Source organism: Brienomyrus brachyistius, chromosome 6, assembly GCF_023856365.1.
Source record: "Brienomyrus brachyistius isolate T26 chromosome 6, BBRACH_0.4, whole genome shotgun sequence".
Lineage (NCBI taxonomy): Eukaryota > Metazoa > Chordata > Actinopteri > Osteoglossiformes > Mormyridae > Brienomyrus > Brienomyrus brachyistius.
The window spans coordinates 1,431,059-1,453,737 of record NC_064538.1 but is presented as its reverse complement, the minus strand read 5'-3'; the positions used below and the strand labels follow the sequence as shown (position 1 = coordinate 1,453,737).

At 39.7% G+C, this 22,679-nt stretch overlaps 3 protein-coding genes across 4 annotated transcripts; 2 read left to right on the top strand and 1 right to left on the bottom strand.

Moving 5' to 3' along the window:
• The first annotated feature begins 1,857 nt into the window (after nt 1-1,857).
• Nucleotides 1,858-10,179, top strand: LOC125744514 (claudin-19-like). The gene is made up of 4 exons (XM_049016408.1): nt 1,858-2,630; nt 5,492-5,656; nt 6,440-6,524; nt 8,079-10,179. The coding sequence occupies exons 1-4, from the start codon at nt 2,408-2,410 to the stop codon at nt 8,239-8,241; spliced, it is 636 nt and encodes a 211-aa protein (XP_048872365.1). The 5' UTR covers nt 1,858-2,407; the 3' UTR covers nt 8,242-10,179.
• Nucleotides 10,180-14,283: 4,104 nt separating this feature from the next.
• Nucleotides 14,284-16,651, top strand: LOC125745061 (claudin-16-like). Its single transcript, XM_049017483.1, has 5 exons — nt 14,284-14,397; nt 14,898-15,000; nt 15,382-15,546; nt 15,649-15,840; nt 15,937-16,651. Exons 1-5 carry the CDS (start codon nt 14,284-14,286, stop codon nt 16,023-16,025), a joined length of 663 nt encoding a protein of 220 aa, XP_048873440.1. The 3' UTR covers nt 16,026-16,651.
• A 1,204-nt stretch (nt 16,652-17,855) lies between these two features.
• On the bottom strand, nt 17,856-19,932 carry LOC125744893 (CMRF35-like molecule 3). Of its 2 annotated transcripts, XM_049017178.1 has the most exons (4): nt 19,826-19,932; nt 19,181-19,519; nt 18,408-18,474; nt 17,856-18,168 (listed from the first exon to the last, which is right to left on the bottom strand). In XM_049017178.1, exons 1-4 carry the CDS (start codon nt 19,860-19,862, stop codon nt 18,048-18,050), a joined length of 564 nt encoding a protein of 187 aa, XP_048873135.1. In that variant the 5' UTR covers nt 19,863-19,932; the 3' UTR covers nt 17,856-18,047. The 2 variants fall into 2 exon arrangements, with proteins under 2 accessions (XP_048873135.1, XP_048873136.1); XM_049017179.1 differs by lacking the exon at nt 18,408-18,474.
• Between the last annotated feature and the right edge of the window lie 2,747 nt (nt 19,933-22,679).

Sequence of the window (22,679 nt, the reverse complement as noted above, 5' to 3'; positions counted from 1 at the left end):
AACATGAAAACGTCATTGACCAGGCAAAAATTTGAGGGAGACGTAATGTGTTTTTTATAGGTTAATGGACTAATCTGATTTCGTTTTATATGACATTTGCTTTTATTTATAATCCTGAAACAAGGTTACATTACAAATTATTCTTCGTACAACCTACTGTTGTTTTACCCAGGCTGTATTAAAAGGGACTTACTTAGGCACACATATTTTCATAAGATCATATAATAATTATACTTCTAATGGATGTGAAGACATCCTGTAAGAAATTGAGTTTTTTTAAGAATTTGAAGGAGAATGTGATTTACCCAAAAGTAACACATGGGGGCAGGAGTGAATCAAAAACACACTTCCTTTGTATGGTCCAATCCCCACAAGGAGTAAAATAAGGAATATACTCATAATATTACAAAACAGATCTATTAACATTTCAAAAATAATTTAATTTTTATTCTCAGGGTGAATACTATGTATTCTTTCTACAATAAATCGTGAAATCACTTCATCAATGAGATATCTACATCTTACATCTTGTAATACGGCTTGCTTTTCTCTAAAATGAGTTTAATGAGTAATATATTGGCCTTGCGTCACTCCCGTTCTGTGAAACGGAAATTGCTTCTGGGATTGTTCCATTGTGTCCACACATGTAGCGCAAATGTTTAAGGCTTCGGTACTTAACCTGTGAGCCAATGAGATGTAAACGAGATGCAAAGTTACACCGTTTGAGACCGCAGAGTTAAAGGTGTGACTTTCCCATCCAAGTCATTGTCCTGGCGGTCAGTAGCAAAGGGAAACTTTGTTTGAGTGCCCGATGTATTGTTCGACGCGCTTATGACCAGCTAAAATATAGTTTTGCATTCAGATATGTGTGTGTGTCAGTGTGTATGTGTGTGTAATATGCATAAAAACCGTGTACATAACAGAGTAATTACTAACATGCCCATGGTTCTCACTGAAACATGTTAGACGGTGAGTTTTTGTTATATATATTTTTTTTATTTTTGGAATTGTTAGGGAACTTCTGTAATTTATGTTTTTGTTGTGATATACCCCTCCATAATTCTTTGAAGAACGTTTTAAAATCCCTCTATTCTGTTACCTTTGTTTCTGGTTGAAAACCCTATAAAAGATATTAAATATTATTTACTCAAATGTACACGATGCTACTCATATACCAATTTATTGTTTTAATTGAAAACTGAACATTTTCTACCCCGAACTCAAAATCTCTTTTTATATATAATTCTGACGTCTTTTATGTCTTTTCATGATTTCCGGCCTTATCAGCACAAAATGCTTAATGCTCTATACATTCTGTCAAATGTAGAAATGTGCCTGCAAAAATAATTTGCTTGAATTTCATTCTGAGCCAAAATTGTATACATACTAAAGTGTACATGAAGTGAAATACCTCTGGCTAAATCTCATTGATCAGTACAGATTGAATTGTTCACCTTCAACTAGATTTCCTGAGTAAAAAACAACAAACATTTCAGATAATCTACATTATATCTGCAGTACTTCTCAATTAAAGTCAGTCCAGAGAGTCCTTTGTTGACATACAAAAAACACGATTTAAGATGCACTTCTAAATAAATACCAGACGACAGCTGAACTGTGCTGAGATGAAATACAGCCAGTGGTTTTGTATTGTAATTTGATTCCAGCTCTAGACCTCAGCCCTCAAATGACTCGCCATTGCACTTTGTGGATTTTCTCAATTTGCTAGGGGGGAGGGGGTTCACAGCTCCATTAGCCAATCATTCGTCAATCTTTTACCCCTATTATACTCTGCAGCTGAAAAACCCATCATGCATTTCTGTTAGCAGAGTTTTTTTTTTTTTTTTTTTGCCCCCCCACGCACCAACCAGACCCTCTGGATCATGACAAGAGAGCCTCGCTGACTCTAAACAAACATCTCCTGATTCCTGACAGCTGCTGCAGACACTAACAGCAATTTCTGTTGAAACCACAGCACCAGCACGCAGGAGACGCACAGAAGACGGAGACGGAAAGGTGCCAGCGCTCGTCGCCTGGAGGAGAAAAGCCAACTGGTGTTTCAGATACACGGAAGAACGTGGAGCTTCAAATGACAGTGTGCTCTGCTGATGGAAAGTGCTGGAAATTAGGCAGGGAGAAGCAAAGAAAGGCACCAAAAGCTGAAGTATTGGGCTTCTGTATTCTGACCCCGTTTTGGCGCCGTTTTTTGGTGATTTCTGGTGTGGAAATGGGCAAAGAGACAGGCGCTCTGCAGAGCTTTTAGCACCGGTCATTTGTTTTTGCAGAAAAAGAAAAGACTTTATTTATGCTGCGCCTAGGTACTGAGTAACTTTTTGACACCGGTTTTTCAACCCCCCCCCTCCCTAAAAAAAGGAAAAGAAGAATAAGTCTTAAGTAGGCAGGCAACATGGCCAACTCTGGGTTCCAGATTCTGGGCTATTTCCTGGCGTTGGGCGGATGGATCGGCATCATCTCAACCACCGCTCTCCCACAGTGGAAGCAGTCGTCTTACGCCGGGGACGCCATCATCACCGCCGTGGGGCTCTACGAGGGCCTGTGGATGTCCTGCGCTTCGCAGAGCACCGGCCAGGTTCAGTGCAAGGTGTTCGATTCTCTGCTGTCCCTGGATGGTGAGTAGGGCAGGTGGGGGTCACACACAAACGGCCCTGATTCTAACCCTCTGCTGTTTGCACATACATTCGCAGCACCACTACCTAGTTATATTCACGTATTTTACACAGGTAACTAGTGTAATTCTTTCCTTCTTCCTCATCCTTATAATGACCTTAATAGTTTTCACAGTGTTTGCTTTCAGTTCTTCCATCCATCCATCCATTTTCCAAACCGCTTATCCTACTGGGTCGCGGGGGGTCCGGAGCCTATCCCGGAAGCAATGGGCACGAGGCAGGGAACAACCCAGGATGGGGGGCCAGCCCATCGCAGGGCACACTCACACACCATTCACTCTCACATGCACTCCTATGGGCAATTTAGTAACTCCAATTAGCCTCAGCATGTTTTTGGACTGTGGGGGGAAACCGGAGTACCCGGAGGAAACCCCACGACGACATGGGGAGAACATGCAAACTCCACACACATGTGACCCAGGCGGAGACTCGAACCCGGGTCTCAGAGGTGTGAGGCGACAGTGATAACCACTGCTTTCGGTTCTTTTAATCTGAAAATCATCTGAATGGTGGATCCATGACTTATTTATCCAGAATTATTTTTCGGTAAAAGGGTTAGAACATCAGGAAAATAGATATCATAGAAGTTGGAGAATATCCTGCGCGACCAAATCTAAAATCACTGGTATGCTTACAATAAAGTGTATCATTAGAGCATTTGGTCAAATGGCACGTGAATGTTAAATTTCCAGAAATCAAAGCAAAGACAGGCGAGTGCAAAGATTTAATATTTGTATTAAAATTTCTGATAAAAATCTGACTAAGTTCATTCATTTATAATGAATCACAGCACCTTCTTGAAATTCTTCAAAAAAGGAGACAACCAGTGACAGCTGGTTGAAATTACACTGATTTTTCTCTCGCTTACACAACATGGCATTTCGGAGTATTATATAATCATTAATATAACTGTGAAATGAACTAGGCAGGATTAAATAAATAAAGTATTTGTGTAGCTCATCCCCCATTCAAAATGATAATGAACTGGATGAAGTACAAAATGGAGGATCAAACGTAGATGGTGCGGCCCGGATTTCTCCGCCTCAAAGGACAGTAATTCCTTCAGTTTCCACTAGGTGGTACCAAAATCAAACAACCGAGATTTAATGACATTTGTGCATGTGGAAAAGAGTTCCAAGAGATTAAAAGCAAAGCAAAAAAAAACCTAAATAATAAATTCACTACACATAAAAAGTTAAATACATAAACAAACAGAGAGGTGAACTGGGATAGATACATGATAATTTATGGAAGCTCTGGCGACGGGGAAGTTCAGCTCGGAGTCTGACAAAGGCGGGCAGTATCCTGACGCGTTCTTCAGACCTCGCTATTGTTACCATGTTAAGTCATCAATGGGACAGTATCGTCAATGTTCTTCCCTCCAGCGTATAGAAAACCATACAGGCCTGCATTGTGTACTTCCACTGGTGCTCTCTGGCCTTCCTCAGTGGTTATAATTGCTATTACTGTTGTAATTATGGCTGTCAGTGGAGATTTACACAATTCGACCACAGACTCCAGCACTGAACTGGCTACTCATTTTGATGCAGTGGTCTGCAAAGAATGTTAATATTTCATAATATGTATCAGGCAACACAGAAGGAATTTGCTCAGACTGGATTAGCAGGAACATAAGCCGTTGCTAACGGGATTCTCCCTCTTTGCGTTTGAGAATAAACAGTCAGCGGAAATGGACACGCTCTCTGTAATCACATTTGTTATTGATTTAGTGAGCAATACTATATATTAAACAGTTCAGCAAAATAGGTCAAATTATGTTTATGCAAAAGCTCTCTACCACACTTAAATATATTTCAGACTAGAGACTAAAACTAGTAATAGTATTTTATATCCATTTAAATGTACTCCCATTCATTAATAATTAAAACCATTCTTGCTTTAATCACTGCCTTCACATTATTTTCCATGTGCAAGGGGATTAAGAGTAAGACCATAAAAAGGAATGATCCAGTAGTTAAATGGATTTTCTAGCATTGCTGAGACAGTGATGTTGTCCAGCTGCCAGTGCCTTCAGATTGTAAGAGCACACAATGAACAAAGCCCTGTACAGTCCTCCAAGGCTCTGCTGCTCACGGTCATGGATGTTTGCGGACTCTTCCTTAACTTGCGCCTGGCACCGCCAGTCTTGCTGCTGAACTGAAAGGCTGAAAAAGGAGATTGTAGAAATTATGAGAAGCTATTAATCTTCAGGGAACAGTGAGCAGAGAAATGAGAACGAGGATAATGACCCTGTTAACCAGGTTATTCAATAACATAAGAGGTTATTCATAGAATCTGAATACTAATAGGCTGTTATGAACCATTTACTATCCATTATGGGCTTGTAGCTAAATATAAAGTAAATATAGCAACATTATTTCCTTAATAGTTTCTATAAGCATACTTATAATACAGCATATATAATATATATAATCATAATCAAACAAACACATGGTGGCAACAAATGTTAATAAACAAATAGTGGAAATTAGTTGATAAGTCTATCCTATGGTCTGTAAAGATTAATAGTAAGTAGTTAAAAACCTGCACAAACCCTTTACTACTACTCAGCTCTACTGCTCTCCTGGAAGTGAATATTACCGTGAAAACCACCCAGTGTGAACTCGGGTGGAGATCCCTCTTTCGTTAAAGTTCTCGGGAAGCGATATGTCCCTGGCACGGCCATCTTCATTTTTGCAGGCACCTCAGACAGGTACGTGAGGAAGCAGACCAGTTCCTTCAGCTTTGAAATCAACGCGTCCTTCTTTCACGGCCTCTCTTGTCTCCCTTCTCTCCTCCTGCAGTGCACATCCAGACTTCCCGGGGCCTCATCGTTCTTTCCGTGCTGATGGGCTTCATCGCCATCATCATCAGCGTTGTGGGCATGAAGTGCACAAGAGTCGGAGACAATAACCCTCTCGTCAAGAGCAGGATTGCTATTTCTGGGGGGGTCCTCTTCCTCCTTTCAGGTGGGGGGTATATTCAGTCTTGGGAAACTTGCTAACAGTATTGCTTTATTTTACTTTCTCTTTATTTTATCACGTTATTGGGCAGTGGTGTCTTAATGGTTGGGGAAGCGCATCTGTAATTGAAAGATTGCTGGTTCGAATCCCCGACCAGCAAGGCACCACTGAGGTACCCTGAGTATGGTCCCGCCCCCAGCACTGCTCCCCGGTGGCTGAATTAGCTGCCCCCTGCTATGTCACATACGGGTTAAATGCAGAGGACACATTTCGTTGTTGTACACTGTGTGCTGTGGTGTGTCAACAATGACCACTGATCTCCAAATTTGTTTATGAAAAGTGTATATCGTGTTAGAAACAGCCAGTAGTTTTAAGTAAAACATTAATTTCAAGTAGTAATAAACTGAATCCCAACTTGTAGTTCCAAAAGAGTTGTTTCTAAGTTTAAAAGTTCATCGACAAGCATCACTGGGTGCTTTTTAATTAGTAACACCTTTGCAATAACATAAAACACCAAACATTTGTGTTTAGGTTCCCTTTGAGAGCCAGTGACTACAGTGGTAATCAGTCAAAAAAACTGTGATCTTAATAAAATTAATATGTACAGTTGGATATTTGGAGCAGCAGAAAACATTTTCATTTGATGAATATCAAGTCAAACTGCAGTTTGGGTCTCAAATATGATACTTCATTTTAATGTGAAACCACGTTATTGAAATATATAGCAACAGCTGAGAAAACAGGACCAAAGCAGTGATGTTGATTTGGACGCGCGTCTGTCTCACGCAGGGCTCTGCACATTTGTCTCGGTCTCCTGGTATGCCACACAAGTCTCCCAGCAGTTCTTTAACCTCAACACACCCGTAAATGCAAGGTAAATTCTCAAGTCTCAATGTAATTTTAAAGTATATTGTCACAGTCATGAACAACTGAGTAGAATATCATTAGTTTGTTGTAATTCTTAAAGAGTCTCTTTTTATTGTCCAGTGCCAAATCAGTATAATGTGACTGTATGTTGGCACCTTCTCACACGTTTGATGTATGAGAAGTACACGTCTGAAGGTTCATGTATGTGAAGTACATGTCTGAAGGTTCATGTATGAGAAGTACATGTCTGAAGGTTCATGTATGAGAAGTACATGTCTGAAGGTTCATGTATGAGAAGTACATGTCTGAAGGTTCATGTATGTGAAGTATATGTCTGAAGGTTCATGTATGTGAAGTACATGTCTGAAGGTTCATGTATGAGAAGTACACGTCTGAAGGTTCATGTATGTGAAGTATATGTCTGAAGGTTCATGTATGAGAAGTACATGTCTGAAGGTTCATGTATGAGAAGTACATGTCTGAAGGTTCATGTATGTGAAGTATATGTCTGAAGGTTCATGTATGTGAAGTACATGTCTGAAGGTTCATGTATGAGAAGTACATGTCTGAAGGTTCATGTATGAGAAGTACATGTCTGAAGGTTCATGTATGAGAAGTATATGTCTGAAGGTTCATGTATGTGAAGTACATGTCTGAAGGTTCATGTATGAGAAGTACATGTCTGAAGGTTCATGTATGTGAAGTACATGTCTGAAGGTTCATGTATGTGAAGTACATGTCTGAAGGTTCATGTATGAGAAGTACATGTCTGAAGGTTCATGTATGTGAAGTACACGTCTTTTCAGCTGTAACAGCTGCCACTCTTCTGGGGAGGCTTTCCAGAAGACTTTGGGAATATTTGCCCATTCATCCAGAAGAGCATTTGTGAGGTCAGGCAATGTTGAAGACCTGGTTCTCACTCTCCATTCTAGTTCATCTCAAAGGTGATCCATAGGATTGTGTTCAGGGCTCTGCAGACCAGTCAAGTTCTTCCACACCAAACTCACCCAACCATGTCTTTATGGACCTTGCTTTGTGCATTAGGGCACAGTCATGCTGGACACAGATGAACTAAGAACAGAGATTGCAAGCCAGGTCTTCACGTCCAACATCAATGCCTGACTGTCACAAATGCTGTTCGGGATGCACGGGCAAAAATTCTCACAGACACACTCCAAAATCCCGTGGAAAGCCTTCCCAGAAGAGTGGCAGCTGTTACAGTTGCATAGGGGAGGACCAGCTTGATACGGATGCCAGTGGATATAGAACGGGATGCCATAACATTTCCTGTGGGTGTAATGGGCAGGTGTCAGTGGGAAAATATGATCAGAAGAGAGCCATGGCCAGATACAGTGGCTCTGTGGGCAGCAGTGTTGCTTCACACCTCCAGGTCAGGGCTTAGGGTTTGGCTTCTGTTCTCTGTGTAGAGTTTCCATTTGAGCTTTGTTTGGGATTTAAAAATGCTGTCAGAAAGTATTCTGGTGGTGAACATGGCTGACCGTTTCATGCCGAGCCTTGATTTTGTTCTTTGTAGCTGATCGGGGTCTCTCTTCTCTTACAGGTACGAGTTCGGCTCGGCTCTGTTCGTGGGCTGGGCGGCGGCCAGCCTGACCATGCTAGGGGGGGCCTTCCTGTGCTGCTCCTGCCCCCCGGAGGAAGGAGCTGGCCAGCAGTATTACAGGCACTCGCAGTCCCAAGCCTCCACCGCCAGGGAGTATGTGTGAGACCAGGAGGCTGCTGAGGGCTATTGGACGCCAGTAACGAACACAAACTCACACACTTACAACACAGTCGCACACACGTAATCTAGCATTTCTGCCTTACATATAACCTCACGCTAGTGATAGACAAAACGATGCCACATGAACCTTTTGCTGTATTTTTGAGCCCACTAGTTGGCGGTCTTTGTCCAAAAAGGAGCACAAAGTATGCTCTAAAGCAAACCAAGAGCACCATCTAGTGGGATCAAAAAATACAGCAGATGGTTCATGAAGGGTCATTTTGTCCATCGCAACCTCACACCATCAAAATGTTTTGGCAGCTTTAATTTCTTAAAGATGGTGTAAAAGGCCATTTCATGTTATGGCATAATGTCTTTTCTAAAGGGACATATAGTCTAATCTGGAGGCAAAACCAAAATTATTACCCCTTGATAAAGACAGTAAAATCCTTACATACAATAACACATTCACACCAAAAATACACAGATAAGTACATGCACAAAGAAACATTTAGCTAGAATGATACAGGGAGATAAGATTAATGGTATATAGTCATATATTAGCATCATATAATCCAGTATCATTTATTGTGTTTGGGGAGTGCTAAATTGCGGCACTGCTCTAAAAAGAACAGTTTGCCTTAACATAATAAAAATATTGTTTTTTTCATTTGAGAAAAACAGTCCAGTCAAACCCCCCCTTCAAAATCCCACGTTATTTTGGTGACCCTGTACGAGCCCATATTTAAACTACACAGTTGCTTTTTTTTGTAATTAGGTATGATAGTGTATTCGTTGTTTAATAAATACGTACAACCTCAGCATTTATCAAACGCGATTGCTAATCGAAGACTGCAAATAATTTTAATCGGAAGGGTTGATTGACAGTGTATAACACATGTGGATATGGAAGATGATAAGCTTGACTTTTCTTTTGTCAAGATATTCATAGAAAGCTGATATTTGTTTTAAATAAAGACGGGGATTTCAGAAACTGAACAAAGATATTGCTCTCAAACTGTACTAATTCTATGTCATGTTCAGCTCTGAGCTTTTTTTCTGCATAGTTTACATACGGGTTTAATTTAGATTAACGGGGTGTAATTCAATATGCACCATAATTATTGCTGCAGTATGTGTGTAGGTTTATGCAGCACATTTTCGATTATGTTTTGAAAACGTACACAGTTTATGACTTTGGAGACTGTGTTCTTTAAAAAATACCGCGCCACCCTTAAAGTGGACTATAGTAACAGCGGTCTCAGAGTGACTCTATATACATCGTTTAAAACCGAAACTAGTAATCATTTTTATTTTTTACTAGCCTATATTTTGATGATCCATAGTCTTACTTAAACTAAAAACAATCACCTTTGAATTAAATTACAAGCACACATGATACATGCTGGTTTTAGCATATTAGTAATTAACTGTAAAAAAGCTGTTCTGTTAATATTAGAATGAAAAAGTTAAACTAGTAGTAATTATTAGTTATGGTATACAATACATTATGAAGTATATATAAATTCATTAATCGACTTTCACAAAAATGTCAATATAATCATTTTCAGTTTAATGGAGATCTGGTCAGACTTTTTTTCGGGTGTAGAGGCAGTGGCCCCCCCCCCCCCCCCCGATACACGCCAAATGTTTGTTTCCAATTAAAACGCACGTACAGAAGTTGTATTGTTGGACAAGTACTATTGCCAGTAAATTGCAAACCCAGCTAAACTAATTTATTCCAGCTGCAATAAAAAGAAATCGTTACTGCGTTTCATGCATTTCCCTGATAACCAAAAATTACACCAGTGTGGTAAAATTATAAAGTCACGCTATCGCCAAACCCGAGCATACTTGCGCGACACTGTTTAACCAGTCCTGTTTCTACTGAGAAATGCGTAAGATTCCATTTACATTTTGAAATAAAACTGGGTTTTTAAAACGTTGTGCTGTGATTCTTATATTTTCTATTGGGACGCTGGATTTCTCAGGTCTCATCATGTGGCTCCAAATGGAATAGTGGAAATACACATTCTTCTATATTCTTCTATACTGGGCCTCTGTGCCTATGATCAGAAGGTTGTTGGTTCAAATCCTGTGGTCAACAGAACCCAAAAATGCTCCAGTGGTCACTGGATAAATGACAAACCCTGCTGTCAGATCCCAAGCTTCATTCTCAACCAGGGGTGTCAGAAGGATTTTGAATGTGGGGGGGACACACTCATATAAACCTAATTTTTTATGGTAAATGTGGGGGGGTCCAAACGAATAATTATGAAATGTGAGGGGACACGTCCCCCTCAATTTAAATGCCGGTGATGCCCATGTTCTCAGCTGTATGTAGGTGTACGTCTCAACAGGGAAACCAGAAGGGATGTGCGTAAACTAAAGAATTCATCTACTCATACAAATGGCAAATATAGTTTTATTTCACGTGAAATATATTGAGTCACCCCAAGATGCTTGACGACAGTGCATAACGACCCATTACTACATGATCTGTGCAAAATGGTGCATGAAACAGTGAAAAGGGATATAAAGGATGGCAGAAACAACAGAGGAGAGGAACCAAAAGCTCCCAGAGGAGAAAAGCTTCTGGGGCAGCGATCGTCAGCGTATCTGTGGCAAGATTCCTCAGTGTTCATGGCGTATTGTTCGGACTAAGAAAATAAAACTGTTGACTACATTTTTAAACACCCATATCTGAGATTAAAAAATGCATTTAGGTCAGAATTGTCCAGCTGCCCATGATCGCCTGCCAGCCCAACACTGCAAGGCAGGTTAATATCATAGAATGCAAGGGAAATTGGCATGTGTTCATTAAAACAAAGATGTAAACTATACTCATAATCTGAGGGTAATAATTTTCTCCATGCAGGTCTGGGTAAGCAGGCAAATCCCACAGGTCACATCCTCAATGTCACAGCCTGTAAGCTTCCATAAGGTAGCAATGGCCTCACCGTGTTTGTAATTGTTGAAATACGTGAACTTCATGAAAAATTATGCATAGATAAATTACAGGAAAATGTGACTATTAGAATGTAATGAACTTAAACAGAACCTAAACTAGCAAGATCTGGCAGATCTGCCATATATATATATATATATATATACAGTACAGGCCAAAAGTTTGGACACACATTCTAATTCAATGTGTTGTCTTTATTTTCATGACCATTTACATTGGTAGATTCTCACTGAAGGCATCAAAACTATGAATGAACACATGTGGAATTACGTACTTAACAAAAAAAGGTGACATAACTGAAAACGTGTTTTATATTCTAGTTTCTTCAAAATAGCCACCCTTTGCTCTGATTACTACTTTGCACACTCTTGGCATTCTCTCGATGAGCTTCAAGAGGTAGTCACCTGAAATGGTTTTCCAACAGTCTTGAAGGAGTTCCCAGAGGTGTTTAGCAAGTGTGCAAAGCAGTAATCAGAGCAAAGGGTGGCTATTTTGAAGAAACTAGAATATAAAACATGTTTTCAGTTATGTCACCTTTTTTTGTTAAGTACGTAACTCCACATGTGTTCATTCATAGTTTTGATGCCTTCAGTGAGAATCTACCAATATAAATGGTCATGAAAATAAAGACAACACATTGAATGAGAAGGTGTGTAGAAACTTTTGGCCTGTACTGTATATATATCCGCATACACATACATACATATATACATATACATACATACACGCATATATATATATATATATATATATATAGTATATATGATTTTCTTTAGTAAAAAGCAGATGTTAGGGTCTTTAAATCTGGAAAAAACTTCTTCAAAAACAATGGCAGTACCCAGAACATAGCAGCGAAGGGATTAGCTCGCTACTCAGGGGCTCCTCTGAAATACTTGTTCTTTAAACACTTTGTTCAGATATTTTTATTTAATGTTATCATTAAAAATATTGATGTTTTTGGACGGTATAATCAACTAATATATCACAATTCACTTACATATTATAAATAATTATCAAAAATTTATTTGGTGCTTCACATTGGTATATTACAAATAAGTGAACAGGAAATGTAAATATCTTAAAAGTGATAAAGTTAAGGGTGCAGTACAAAAATTGACCTAGGGCTTAACTTATAAGAATTAGTGTTCGTTAAAAGGTTACATTAAAGACAAACAATAATGTGCAATAATTCCGTTTCTTTTTCTTGTTATATTTCTCCAAGAAGATAAATAAAACATGTTCATATACTTTTAAATATGCTTCAGTGAAGTAGCAAACTGTGTGGATAAGACATTCAATCATGTACAAAACCATAAATGATTCCTACATTATGACGTACAACTCATGGAATGTGTGAAGATGTATGTCTTTCTGATGGAATGTTCTGGTCTATGGTAGAGGATAGACGCCAAGTGCAATGAAAGCAGAGGTTACTGGGTTTGTCCAGAGCAATGAGGGAAGAGCATCAGCGAGAAGCCCACGGACCACAAAAGGGCTTTATTTTGATCAAGATGCTTACATATCCCACTGTCATTAACACATCTGCAGACAGCAATTCCAGTTGCAGAGAAGAAGCCCGAGAATGAAACTGTGTTCTAATAAACATGGTGAAATCACGTATTATGGAAAAATGATTGAGCAATCCGGTCCCAATGACGTGATGTAAGAGCTTCTGTCAAACATCAGCTTCATAAATTCGAGAAGTAGAAAAGTTCTATTGCAGTTCAATAACGACATGTTTTTTTGTCACAGTTTTGATAATTTTTTTTTAAGCCAGAACCAAACAGTGGCAGGAATCAGTCCGAACACCCCAACCCCCCCCCCCCCCCTCGCAGAATGTCAGACAGAGGAAAATCACCGGCGGAGGACGTGTAGGAGTGATGCCTGGGGCCAGTTACCCTCAGAGTCGTAAACCTCCCGTTTGGACTCTAATGGCATCTTTGCAGTCGAAAGGAGTCGCTTCATGAGAATTCAGGGCACACCTTTCATACATTGAGGTTCAAAAATAGCCCTGGAAAAAAACAAGGGTTATTTATTTTGGTTGGGAGGAAGGCAGGAGTGGGGGATGGAGGAAGGTGATGGAGTCTTGCATTATTCAGAAGAGGTTCTCCATTACATGTAGGCCCAGAATCCGCCTCGTTCTGTCGTGCTTGACCATCTCTTTTTTTTTTTTTACCCACAAATCTGTCTAGTTCTCCCACTCACACAACGTGTGGGAGTCAGGTGTTTTGTACCGGCAAACCTTCATGTAGAACCTAAGCATGAGTCCTGCCTGCTCAAAGTGGAGGTAAATTTTAAGTTTTCCAACTTGTCAATCTTGAACTGATGCTTTTATTTTGAAATCTGTGTTGTGCTTCATTTTGCATGCACGCCATATGCTTTATTTTTATGGTACAGGTTCTTTGTATTGTGTGTGTTCTGGGGCTGTAGGAGATAGTAACATGTCTGCACTTTCTGGCCATAGATTATCCACAAAGCTTATCTGTACTTGTTATTGCTGTTGCTGTTGTTATTTATGGATGAAGAGCAGTGTACTGAAAACCATCTTTTGCTGAAGGAAATGATAAAAAAAAACCATTTCAGTGACTTCTGCCTTTTGTTTACTGCTTGTACAATGTTATTGGGGTCCATGCGGTCACAATACACCCAGTAAGTTGACTTTTCCTGGGTTGAGAAATCTTGCATGTCCTTCTACTTCATGTCTGGCCTTTTTAACGCAAGTCGTTAGATGCTTATTGTGTTTATTGCTAAACAGCTTCTTTAACTGAGGTACCAATGGGATAGTCGGAAGTGTGATTGGACTAAACAATGTGTAATAAATCATGGCAACATTCAGAACTGTAAAGTCTGCACTGTAATGAGAGGAAATGAAAATAGCTGTGGTTGGATTTCAGACACTGTACTGGTGCCATGTTTAATTTGTGTAAAGAAATTTAAGGGAACATTGAGCATTGCATTAGTTTGATGTTTGCAAGAACCGTCTGGCAAGAATCATCTGGAGTTTGTTTAGATGAAACTTTTTCATTTGCATCTTCTGGTAAAAAAGTATTTTGTTTTTGGAGTCCTCCAGAGTTGAAAATGATCGTGGTTCTGCAGTTCATGGCATTCTGTCTGGCACTGGTGTCTACAGTCTTCCTCATAGTAGCCACTTGGACCGACTGTTGGATGGTCAATGCTGATGATGACTGGGAGGTGAGCAAAATTAGCTGCAGTATTAATGGACAAAAAAATGCATCTGTGCAAATCATTTCTTGACCAACATTTATTTTGGCAAACAAGTTGCTTCTTGTGATGAAACTGCAGGTAAGCATTTCCGAAAGTAGACACTTGACAAATATGCGTAAAGAAGGAGGTTATTATTATTATAGGTATATATATATATATATATATATATACAGGTACAGCAATGGCTTATTGAAACATGACATACTGCATGTTTCTGCCGTGTTCTTTTTAATTTAGGTTTTCCCAAAAATGTTCATGCAAGTAAGACTGTTCTGTTCAGTCCTTTAGCATTTAAACTGTCAAAAGTCTTAGTTGTTCTTCCACAGTCCTTGTGTCCACAAAGGGTTCTTTGGGCAGATTTCCCACGTAAGGGATGTGTATGTTCGTACTGAAAAATAAATACTGTGTTTGTGTCTGATGATATGGAACCTCACAGCCTTCCATCAGTGTCTGCCGACCCGTTGCAGGTCAGCCAAAAATGCCGAGGACTGTGGTGGGAGTGCGTGACCAATACGCAGGATGGGATCCGCACTTGTGACCAGTATGAGACCATCCTTGCTGAGCACCCACGTAAGCCGCCATCTCCCCGTTTCACACATGACTTTTCCAAGTGTTAGACTGGATGCGGAATTCTACCATTGGACTCTCTCAGTAACTATTACATATTCATCATTTCATCACGTTTTCCCTCGTGCAGTTATTCATTAATTCTGCTTACGTAAAGACGACATACATAAGTGTAGAACTTAAGAAGACCGTGCTACATTGTTTTTCTTGGATTATAAAGGGAGCATTGTCTATAACAAGTTAAACAAATTTTGACTGACCATCATTACAGTATTTTTGGACTGCTGCAGGCAGATACACAGATATGTCTATCTATATAGAGTCTCAGGTCCTTCACACCGCGTGTAATGCTGCGTTGTTGAAGCTGCCTGTGGTGTCTTGCAGTGAAGATCGTGTTGACCCGAGCCTTGATGATCACCGCTGACATTCTAGCCAGCTTTGCACTCATCATCCTAGTCCTGGGCCTGGATTTTATCAAGCTTCTAAAGGAAGAGCCCAACATCAAGCTGAGAATATGTTACTTTGCTGGCTTCATATTTGGACTGGGAGGTATGAGGGCTGACAAGCCCAACAACTGTCAGCCTATATCTGGAATCATCAATGAATCTGTTTCAATAACTAAAAAAAAATTATCTGTCCTTTTTCATCCAGGCATCCCGGGAATGATTGGTTCAGTGTGGTATGCAGTGGATGTGTACGTAGAGAGAGCCACCCTTGTCCTGAAGAATGTCTACTTAGGAATGCACTATGAGTTTGGCTGGTCTTGTTGGCTGGCAATGGCTGGGTCAACGGGATGTTTTCTAAGCTCGATTGTACTAACATGCTGCCTGTATATTTTCAGGGGTGAGTTCAAAATAAAAGTCCCTCACTAATTTCAAAACCAGTATAAACATGCATGGAATTATTAAAGCATCAAATATTTCCTCTTTTCCGATACAGATGCTAGATCCTCTCAGTACCACAGGTCCATATATCAGTATGGAAGGACAGCGGCAGGGAAAAAATATGCCATGGACTCTCGTGTCTAAGGAATGGATGGCAGGAGTGACTTCAGAGGTGATGCGGATGAGGAGCATAGTCACATTGGACGGAGGACTTGATGGCCGCCGAGAGGATTCTTATTTTGACGTGTTTTAGCGGAGCCTTGTAGACGACTGGCAAAGAGGGATCATGGCACCAGCTGACCTGGCTTGAGAGATTAAGTGTGTCGTTAAAACACATCAATGTCTCCTATATCTCAGGATGAACCTGAGACTTTAAAGATTCATTTCGTCACTGTTAAATATTGTAGTAGGACATTTAAATTCACTTACACTGCCGCTTAAAATACAAAGCATGGATTCCTTTAAGCCATGGATTTTTTTGGTTGTTTTTCAGTGTTTCTGAACCAAATATGTCATCCAAAATAGCGCATGTAGCCCATTTTAGCAGCGGGAAAAAAATTGACAATATTATTACCGCAATAATTTTGTTAAGCTGATCTTGGCAGGTGGCCGAGATTAGAAATGATCATTAAGCTAAAACACAGCCATACTTGAACGTATTGTCTGTATAAATAATTGTTAATAACGTATAATTATTTAAATATACAATTACAAACCTTCAGAAAAGCCTACCATTATATATTACCTTTGTATAAATGCTATCAAAAGAGACAAACAAAATCAACTTGTTCTGTAATATCTTTGTACATGTATCTGGTTTCCATTGCAATGTAAAAAGAGAACTGTTTCTAGTTCACATATGTCAAACAGGAAACATTTATGAAATAAAATATTTAAATGTATATTGGCCAAAAGTATTGTTTTGAATAGCATCCATGTAGTTCTGATTGGCCATTGCTGGAGATTTATATTTAAAGGAAATACCCACAGCATAAACTATGAATATTTAAGGTGTCACGAAATTACATTTCTATTCAGATGACCCTAACATATTTTCCGAAAACCACAAATCCTTAATGGTCAACTTGGTGGTTCTGGGATTGCAGACGTTTGCCCAATATATGTTTACACAATGCTGTGGAATTCTCCAGCACAGAGAACCAGCCCTGGCAACAATAACCAAAACTGTATTTGCGGCAGACCCACACTCCTGTACAATTCGCACAATAATAAGATATACTGAAAAAGGCGCCTTGTCTATTTGCGTCGATATGCCAGCAGAACAACAGAATGCTTGATTATCTGGCTTAATGATCAATCCATTTTATAAAGAGGAATTTGTTTCATGCCATATAGAAAACCTAATTATGTGATTATTATACATATCTGCCAGGCTTTTTTCCTCACACATTTTTCAGTTTCCTTCCTTATATTCTTCACTGGACCCAGAAAAAAACAATTAAAGGTGGATCATCCTTTGGACTGGGGGGTGCAGTGTCTCCCGTCTACAGATCTTCACCCCGTGCTTAATAGACTAGGGCAGATTTCAGAAGCTAATAGGGAGAATCAGGCAGAAGGCTGTTCTGTTTATATATTTACAGACATCTTTACAGATTTTAGAAGTATTATATGAATTTTTCTGTTTTTAACCTAATTTAATTACAAAATTATCCTTTAACTGATTTTTTTCACATCGAAAAATGCTGAGTTTGTCGCTAAAATTGCATTGTTTATAACTAGTTAAAATGAAAGATTAGAATGGCATTTTTGGTTGACCTTCCTTCAAAGACATTGATTATGCCTGATTGTATCTGTGTAGTGAAACAGCCAAAATGAGCCCAAACTAATAATCTCATCAGAATTCTGGGCTGTTTAAATAAAAACTCAATTTAGTTAGTCAAACGAAATACATGAAAAACGGACCATAGTTCATCAAGACCCACTGAAAGATGACTTTTACCAACCACTTACAAATTCTTACTGAGATCTGATGTTTATTGAATCATCAAAATTCACAGAAGTGAACATTTATGACCCTTCTCCAGTATTCATGGCAGTCTTTTGAAAGTGTTATAGTTTGACTGCATGCCAGAGATGAGGGATAAGCCGTCCTGTCTGTTCACAGAAGAAGAAGACACACAGAATATCAGGTGAGGAAAGCAGATGTCAGTGTGAACGATGGATCCTCGTCTTCCGGACATGTACAATCACAACACAACCTAGCAAGGCACCAAAGAGGATCCAACGCAGAACTGCCCATGTTTCCTGAAACCTGAGCTTGAGCTTACTGTGTCAAAGAGAGGAAGGAGTTAGAGATCAGAATCCATTTAGTCATTATAATACCAACAATACAAAACATCATCAGGTGTAATTAAATCAAGAGCCATAATGATTATGCGTATGTCGAGATAACACACATGGATGTATGTTTTGTGGATGTTTATTTATATATGTTTCAAGAATACTTATGTTTTATACATTAAAGTAGCCTGTTGCAGGTGTTTACTTTGCGTTAAAAAGACTCACAGTGCTCTGCTGCCCCCAGCTGGCCCGGAAGCAGTAGTGCTCACTGTAGTAGCACGAGTTGGTCTATCTGTGAAGACCAGATTGTCAAACAGTTTTGTTTTTTTTTTAGTATGAATCATTATGTGTCGAAGATACAAATCATATTATACTAAAAACTGAAAGACCCTATTGAATTTTCATTCACATGTCATACAAATTTTATCGTTGGGACCCGTCTGTGTTTATACTGATTAAGAGTGGCAAACCTTACTGGGGGTTCAACTGCCCTAGTGGTCAAAGCCTTGGATTGCCCCAGTTTAAAATCCGTATTACTGCTGTACACACAGACACAGACACACAGGCAGACACACGCACACACATATTTGTATTCATACCTTTCTATGGGGAAAACCCTAATCCCAACAAAGATTCCCTTAACCCCACCCATCCCAAACCCTAACCACAAGTTACCAAACAAAATACAAGACTATTGGCATTTTTAGTTTTTTTGACTGCATTCACACATGTTTGTGGGGATCTGAAAAATGGCCCCCAAAATGTCGAAATAACAGGTGTTTAATCACATTGTGAGAAACATTCGGTCCCCACAATGAAATAATAACATAATCCACATACACACACACACACACACGTATATATACACAAATGAATGTGGCTAAAATGAGTGCAGTGTATTAGAATTCTGCTCCAAACAGAATCCTTATATAACTGCATGACGTTGGCTTTTTCTGTAACTCTAAAACGTCTTGGAATGATGCTCCAGGTGGAATTACCTGCTTTTAAAACCTGCAGGAAAACTCCAGCGAAGATGTTCCTCAGAGGTTTGGAAATAGCACACCAGTACTTTCCGCTGTCTTCTAGCTGCAGGTCGTGGACAGTCACTGTTAAGACTCCGTCGTATTTGTCATCACTCATGGCAGTCCGGTTGCTTGTACTGAACCCTGTGGTTTTCACTACAGCCCTGCAGAAGTTATGTATTGCCCCTTTGCACCAGTACTTTTCATAATCCCTGTAGCGGGGGTCATACTGGCAATGAATGGTGACGGACTCCTTGGCGATTGCTGTCACCAAACTTGGTGCAGAAATTCTTGACTTATTGGCTTCAGAAGATACTGTTGGTGAAAGGAAGGAAATATTTTTGGTCAGGAAATATAAACAAATGGTTTAAGAAAAAGGTTTGCATCATTAAGATTAATAACCCTTAATTACAAAGCTGGAAAGTTCAGGCTCAGAAAGTACAAATCCAAACTAAGGTCTTGTTTCAACCAACCAGTTCACGAAGTTCTCAAGTGGTTGGTTGACACAAAATCTTGGTCTGGATTTGAACTTTCTGAGCCTGAACTTTCCCTTTCTGCTTAATTGGTTGTAGTACCTGCAACAACATTTGCACCAGTGATTAAAAGTTTTATATACTTTACCAAGGAAGAAGCAGATGAAAAGCACACAGGTCCTCATGTCCAACGTAAACCAGTGAAGGTCTTGAAATCAAGAGAGAGATTTATTTTATTTCCTTCCTCATTGTCTTGTTGTGCAATATGTGTGCTTTTTCTAAAATGCCATCTGATCTCATGACTCGGACTTGCCAGCGCCCTTATTTGTGTATTTATATTTGTGACACATTCAGTGGTTTGTATGGCTAACCTGTTCCATTGAGGACGCTTACTTATTGTTGACTTTTTTTTTCATTTTCATTATTTTAAAATGTGAACAAAATTGACACAAAAGAAAATTGGTGTTTGGAGAGCATCTATGTCATGCAAGACGGTCACTATGTCCCTTTGAACGGCTAACCCCATTCAACAGTCATTGCTGGTCTCCCCTACGGCAGTGCCTTCATCACCACAATGGTTGTGTTTTTTTCTGTATCTGCAACACATTCCAGTGTTCAAGCCTCACTGCTGGAGAGAATCTCACACATTGTGGCTAAGGATGGATGCTCTGACCCCCCCAGTGTGAAAAGGCGTCTTTCCCCAGAACAGCCTCAGTTTTCAAATATTTCAGGTTAGTTTAATGACAAACCCAAGCAATGCATATAACAAATATAAAATGGCACAAAATATACTTAAATTGTGTAATCATCCATCTCATCATAACCACAGAGTTAGCCTGGAGCCAATGAACAGGAAGCACAGGTCACAAGGCAGGGGAGACCCTGGGTGACATCATGGTGGAAGGACGTAGTTTTGGAAACGTCCCTGCCAATATTTTGGGAGTTCCATGTGTTTAGGGGGTGGGGCATTCGAGGCTGATTTAGTCCCTGCCAATACTGATATCAAAGCAACACCCTTGTTATTATGAAATCATGTGTTTTACATATATTTTCTCAAAGGAAACAGAGATAAATCTGCGATATCAAAGTTTAAGTATGAAAGTGTGAAAATATATAGTGCAAACTGTGTTGTGCAAAATCAGGATAGACAAAAAAATGTAAATTAATTAGTGACGTACATAGTACAGGTACGATTATGTACTGTAACAGGGCTTGTTATTAAATGCTGTCCTGTGCTGTTATGTCTGGGGCGTGAGAGCCGGCATGTCAGGAGGAGGTGCTGTGATATCTGATGGCAGAAGATGGAATAGATCCCCAGAAATGCTTCTGAGCAGAGCATGGTAGCTAAAGCCAGTGTTTCCCAATCTGGTCTTTGGGGACCCAGCTCCCAGTAGGGAGCAAAAATGTGGACTGTGTGGCAGGGAGCTGGGAGGGAGCAAAAACATGGGCCATCTGTGGGTCCCCGAGGTCCGAGTTGGGAAACGCTGGCTAAGGAGAGTGGCCCATGGAGCAGATGGGCAGATTTGCTCATGCTGTTCATAATGGCAGTTTTGTCACATCTGCTACTCTGCAGCTACCTCAACTGGGTCCTGGGTCAGTAAGTGAAGGAGCTGACTTGTGGCATTACCTAAACTGGAGATGTTTCCCCAACAGACCACAGCATGGAGAATAGACTGTGAACATGTTAAGTCTGACAATATATCTACAACGTTGTGAAATGTGCTTCAGTATACAGTACATGCATGATTTTGACATTAAGAACTATGTTTTGTTCACATACCTATTTCGAAAGCATGTGATTTCAAAGTATGTTTTTGAAAAATTCTACTTTGCATTGTACAGAGACAAAAGAATATTTGACCTGTTCTCCATGAAAAATCAGTTAGATAAAAATGTGCATTAACTGTGCCATATCATTTACAAATAATGCTGATATTCTAACTTTGAGATAGTCCAGTCACGTTGAGATAGCCCTATCAGTTATATAACACTTACTAATTGTTCAAAAAATACAATTACATTTTCCGGACAGGTTGTACATCCATTATCTCTTCCATTTTCACTAGTAGTGTTAGGAATACCTGCATGTACAGTCATGTGAAATGATTAGGACACTCAAACCTGCCTTTATTAACATAGGTAAACATATGGACATATGACCTTCATTTTAACAATATTGAGAGACTAAGGTAATATAACTAAACAAATGAAACTGAAGAAGTCTTTTAAAAATTATTTTTAAAATGTAATTAATAGAAAAGCAATTTCTTGTGAGGAAACCGTTAGGGCAATTCCACATTCATTACTACTTAACATGCCTGGAATCAGATTCAGGTTATCCACATTAGGTACTAGCGATTAGACCACCGTTACAGAGCATTTTAGAGGAACCTGTCTTATTTGAACCACAAGTACAATGTGGAGAACGTTTAAAATGACTGCCAGTATGACCAGGTCAGACCTTCCTAGCAAGTGCAGCCCAAGAGCAGACCACAACGGAGGATGTGTCTGGCGTGAAGCAAAGATAACATCTGAGCAACAGGGTCTCATACCAACTGTGAAGCATGGGGGTGAACATGTTATGAATTGGGGCTGCTTTGGTGGAGCAGGATCACCATCATAGAATCTACTATGAATTCGTCATTATATCAAAGGGTGCATCGGTCCAAAAACTAAAACTAAGGCAGAGGTGGGTCATGCAACAGGACAATGACCCAAAACATGCCAGTAAATCTACCAAGGAGTGGCTCAAAAGAAAGAAACGGAGAGTTCTGGAATGGCCAAGTCAAAGCCGGATCTGAATCCTATTGAGATGCTGTGGGGTGGTTTGAAACAGACTGTGCATGCAAGACACCCTTCAGACATCACACAGCTAGAGGAATTCTGCATTGGAGAGCGGGGAAAACTTTCCGCCAGTCGATGTGAGAGGTTGATAGATGGTTATAGGAAACGTCTCACTGAGGGTAACATACTAGCTTTTAGGACATAATGTCCTTATTTTC

Coding starts and splice junctions, on each gene's coding strand:
- LOC125745061 (XM_049017483.1), top strand. CDS start 14,284: ATGATCGTGGTTCTGCAGTTCATGGCATTCTGTCTGGCACTGGTGTCT. Junction 15,001..15,381: donor CATCCTTGCTGAGCACCCAC/GTAAGCCGCCAT, acceptor GGTGTCTTGCAG/TGAAGATCGTGTTGACCCGA. Junction 15,547..15,648: donor CTTCATATTTGGACTGGGAG/GTATGAGGGCTG, acceptor TTTTTCATCCAG/GCATCCCGGGAATGATTGGT.
- LOC125744893 (XM_049017178.1), bottom strand. CDS start 19,862: ATGAGGACCTGTGTGCTTTTCATCTGCTTCTTCCTTG. Junction 19,520..19,825: donor TTTCATCTGCTTCTTCCTTG/GTAAAGTATATA, acceptor TTTCACCAACAG/TATCTTCTGAAGCCAATAAG. Junction 18,475..19,180: donor CCTGCAGGTTTTAAAAGCAG/GTAATTCCACCT, acceptor TGGTCTTCACAG/ATAGACCAACTCGTGCTACT.
- LOC125744514 (XM_049016408.1), top strand. CDS start 2,408: ATGGCCAACTCTGGGTTCCAGATTCTGGGCTATTTCCTGGCGTTGGGC. Junction 2,631..5,491: donor TTCTCTGCTGTCCCTGGATG/GTGAGTAGGGCA, acceptor CTCCTCCTGCAG/TGCACATCCAGACTTCCCGG. Junction 5,657..6,439: donor GGTCCTCTTCCTCCTTTCAG/GTGGGGGGTATA, acceptor TGTCTCACGCAG/GGCTCTGCACATTTGTCTCG.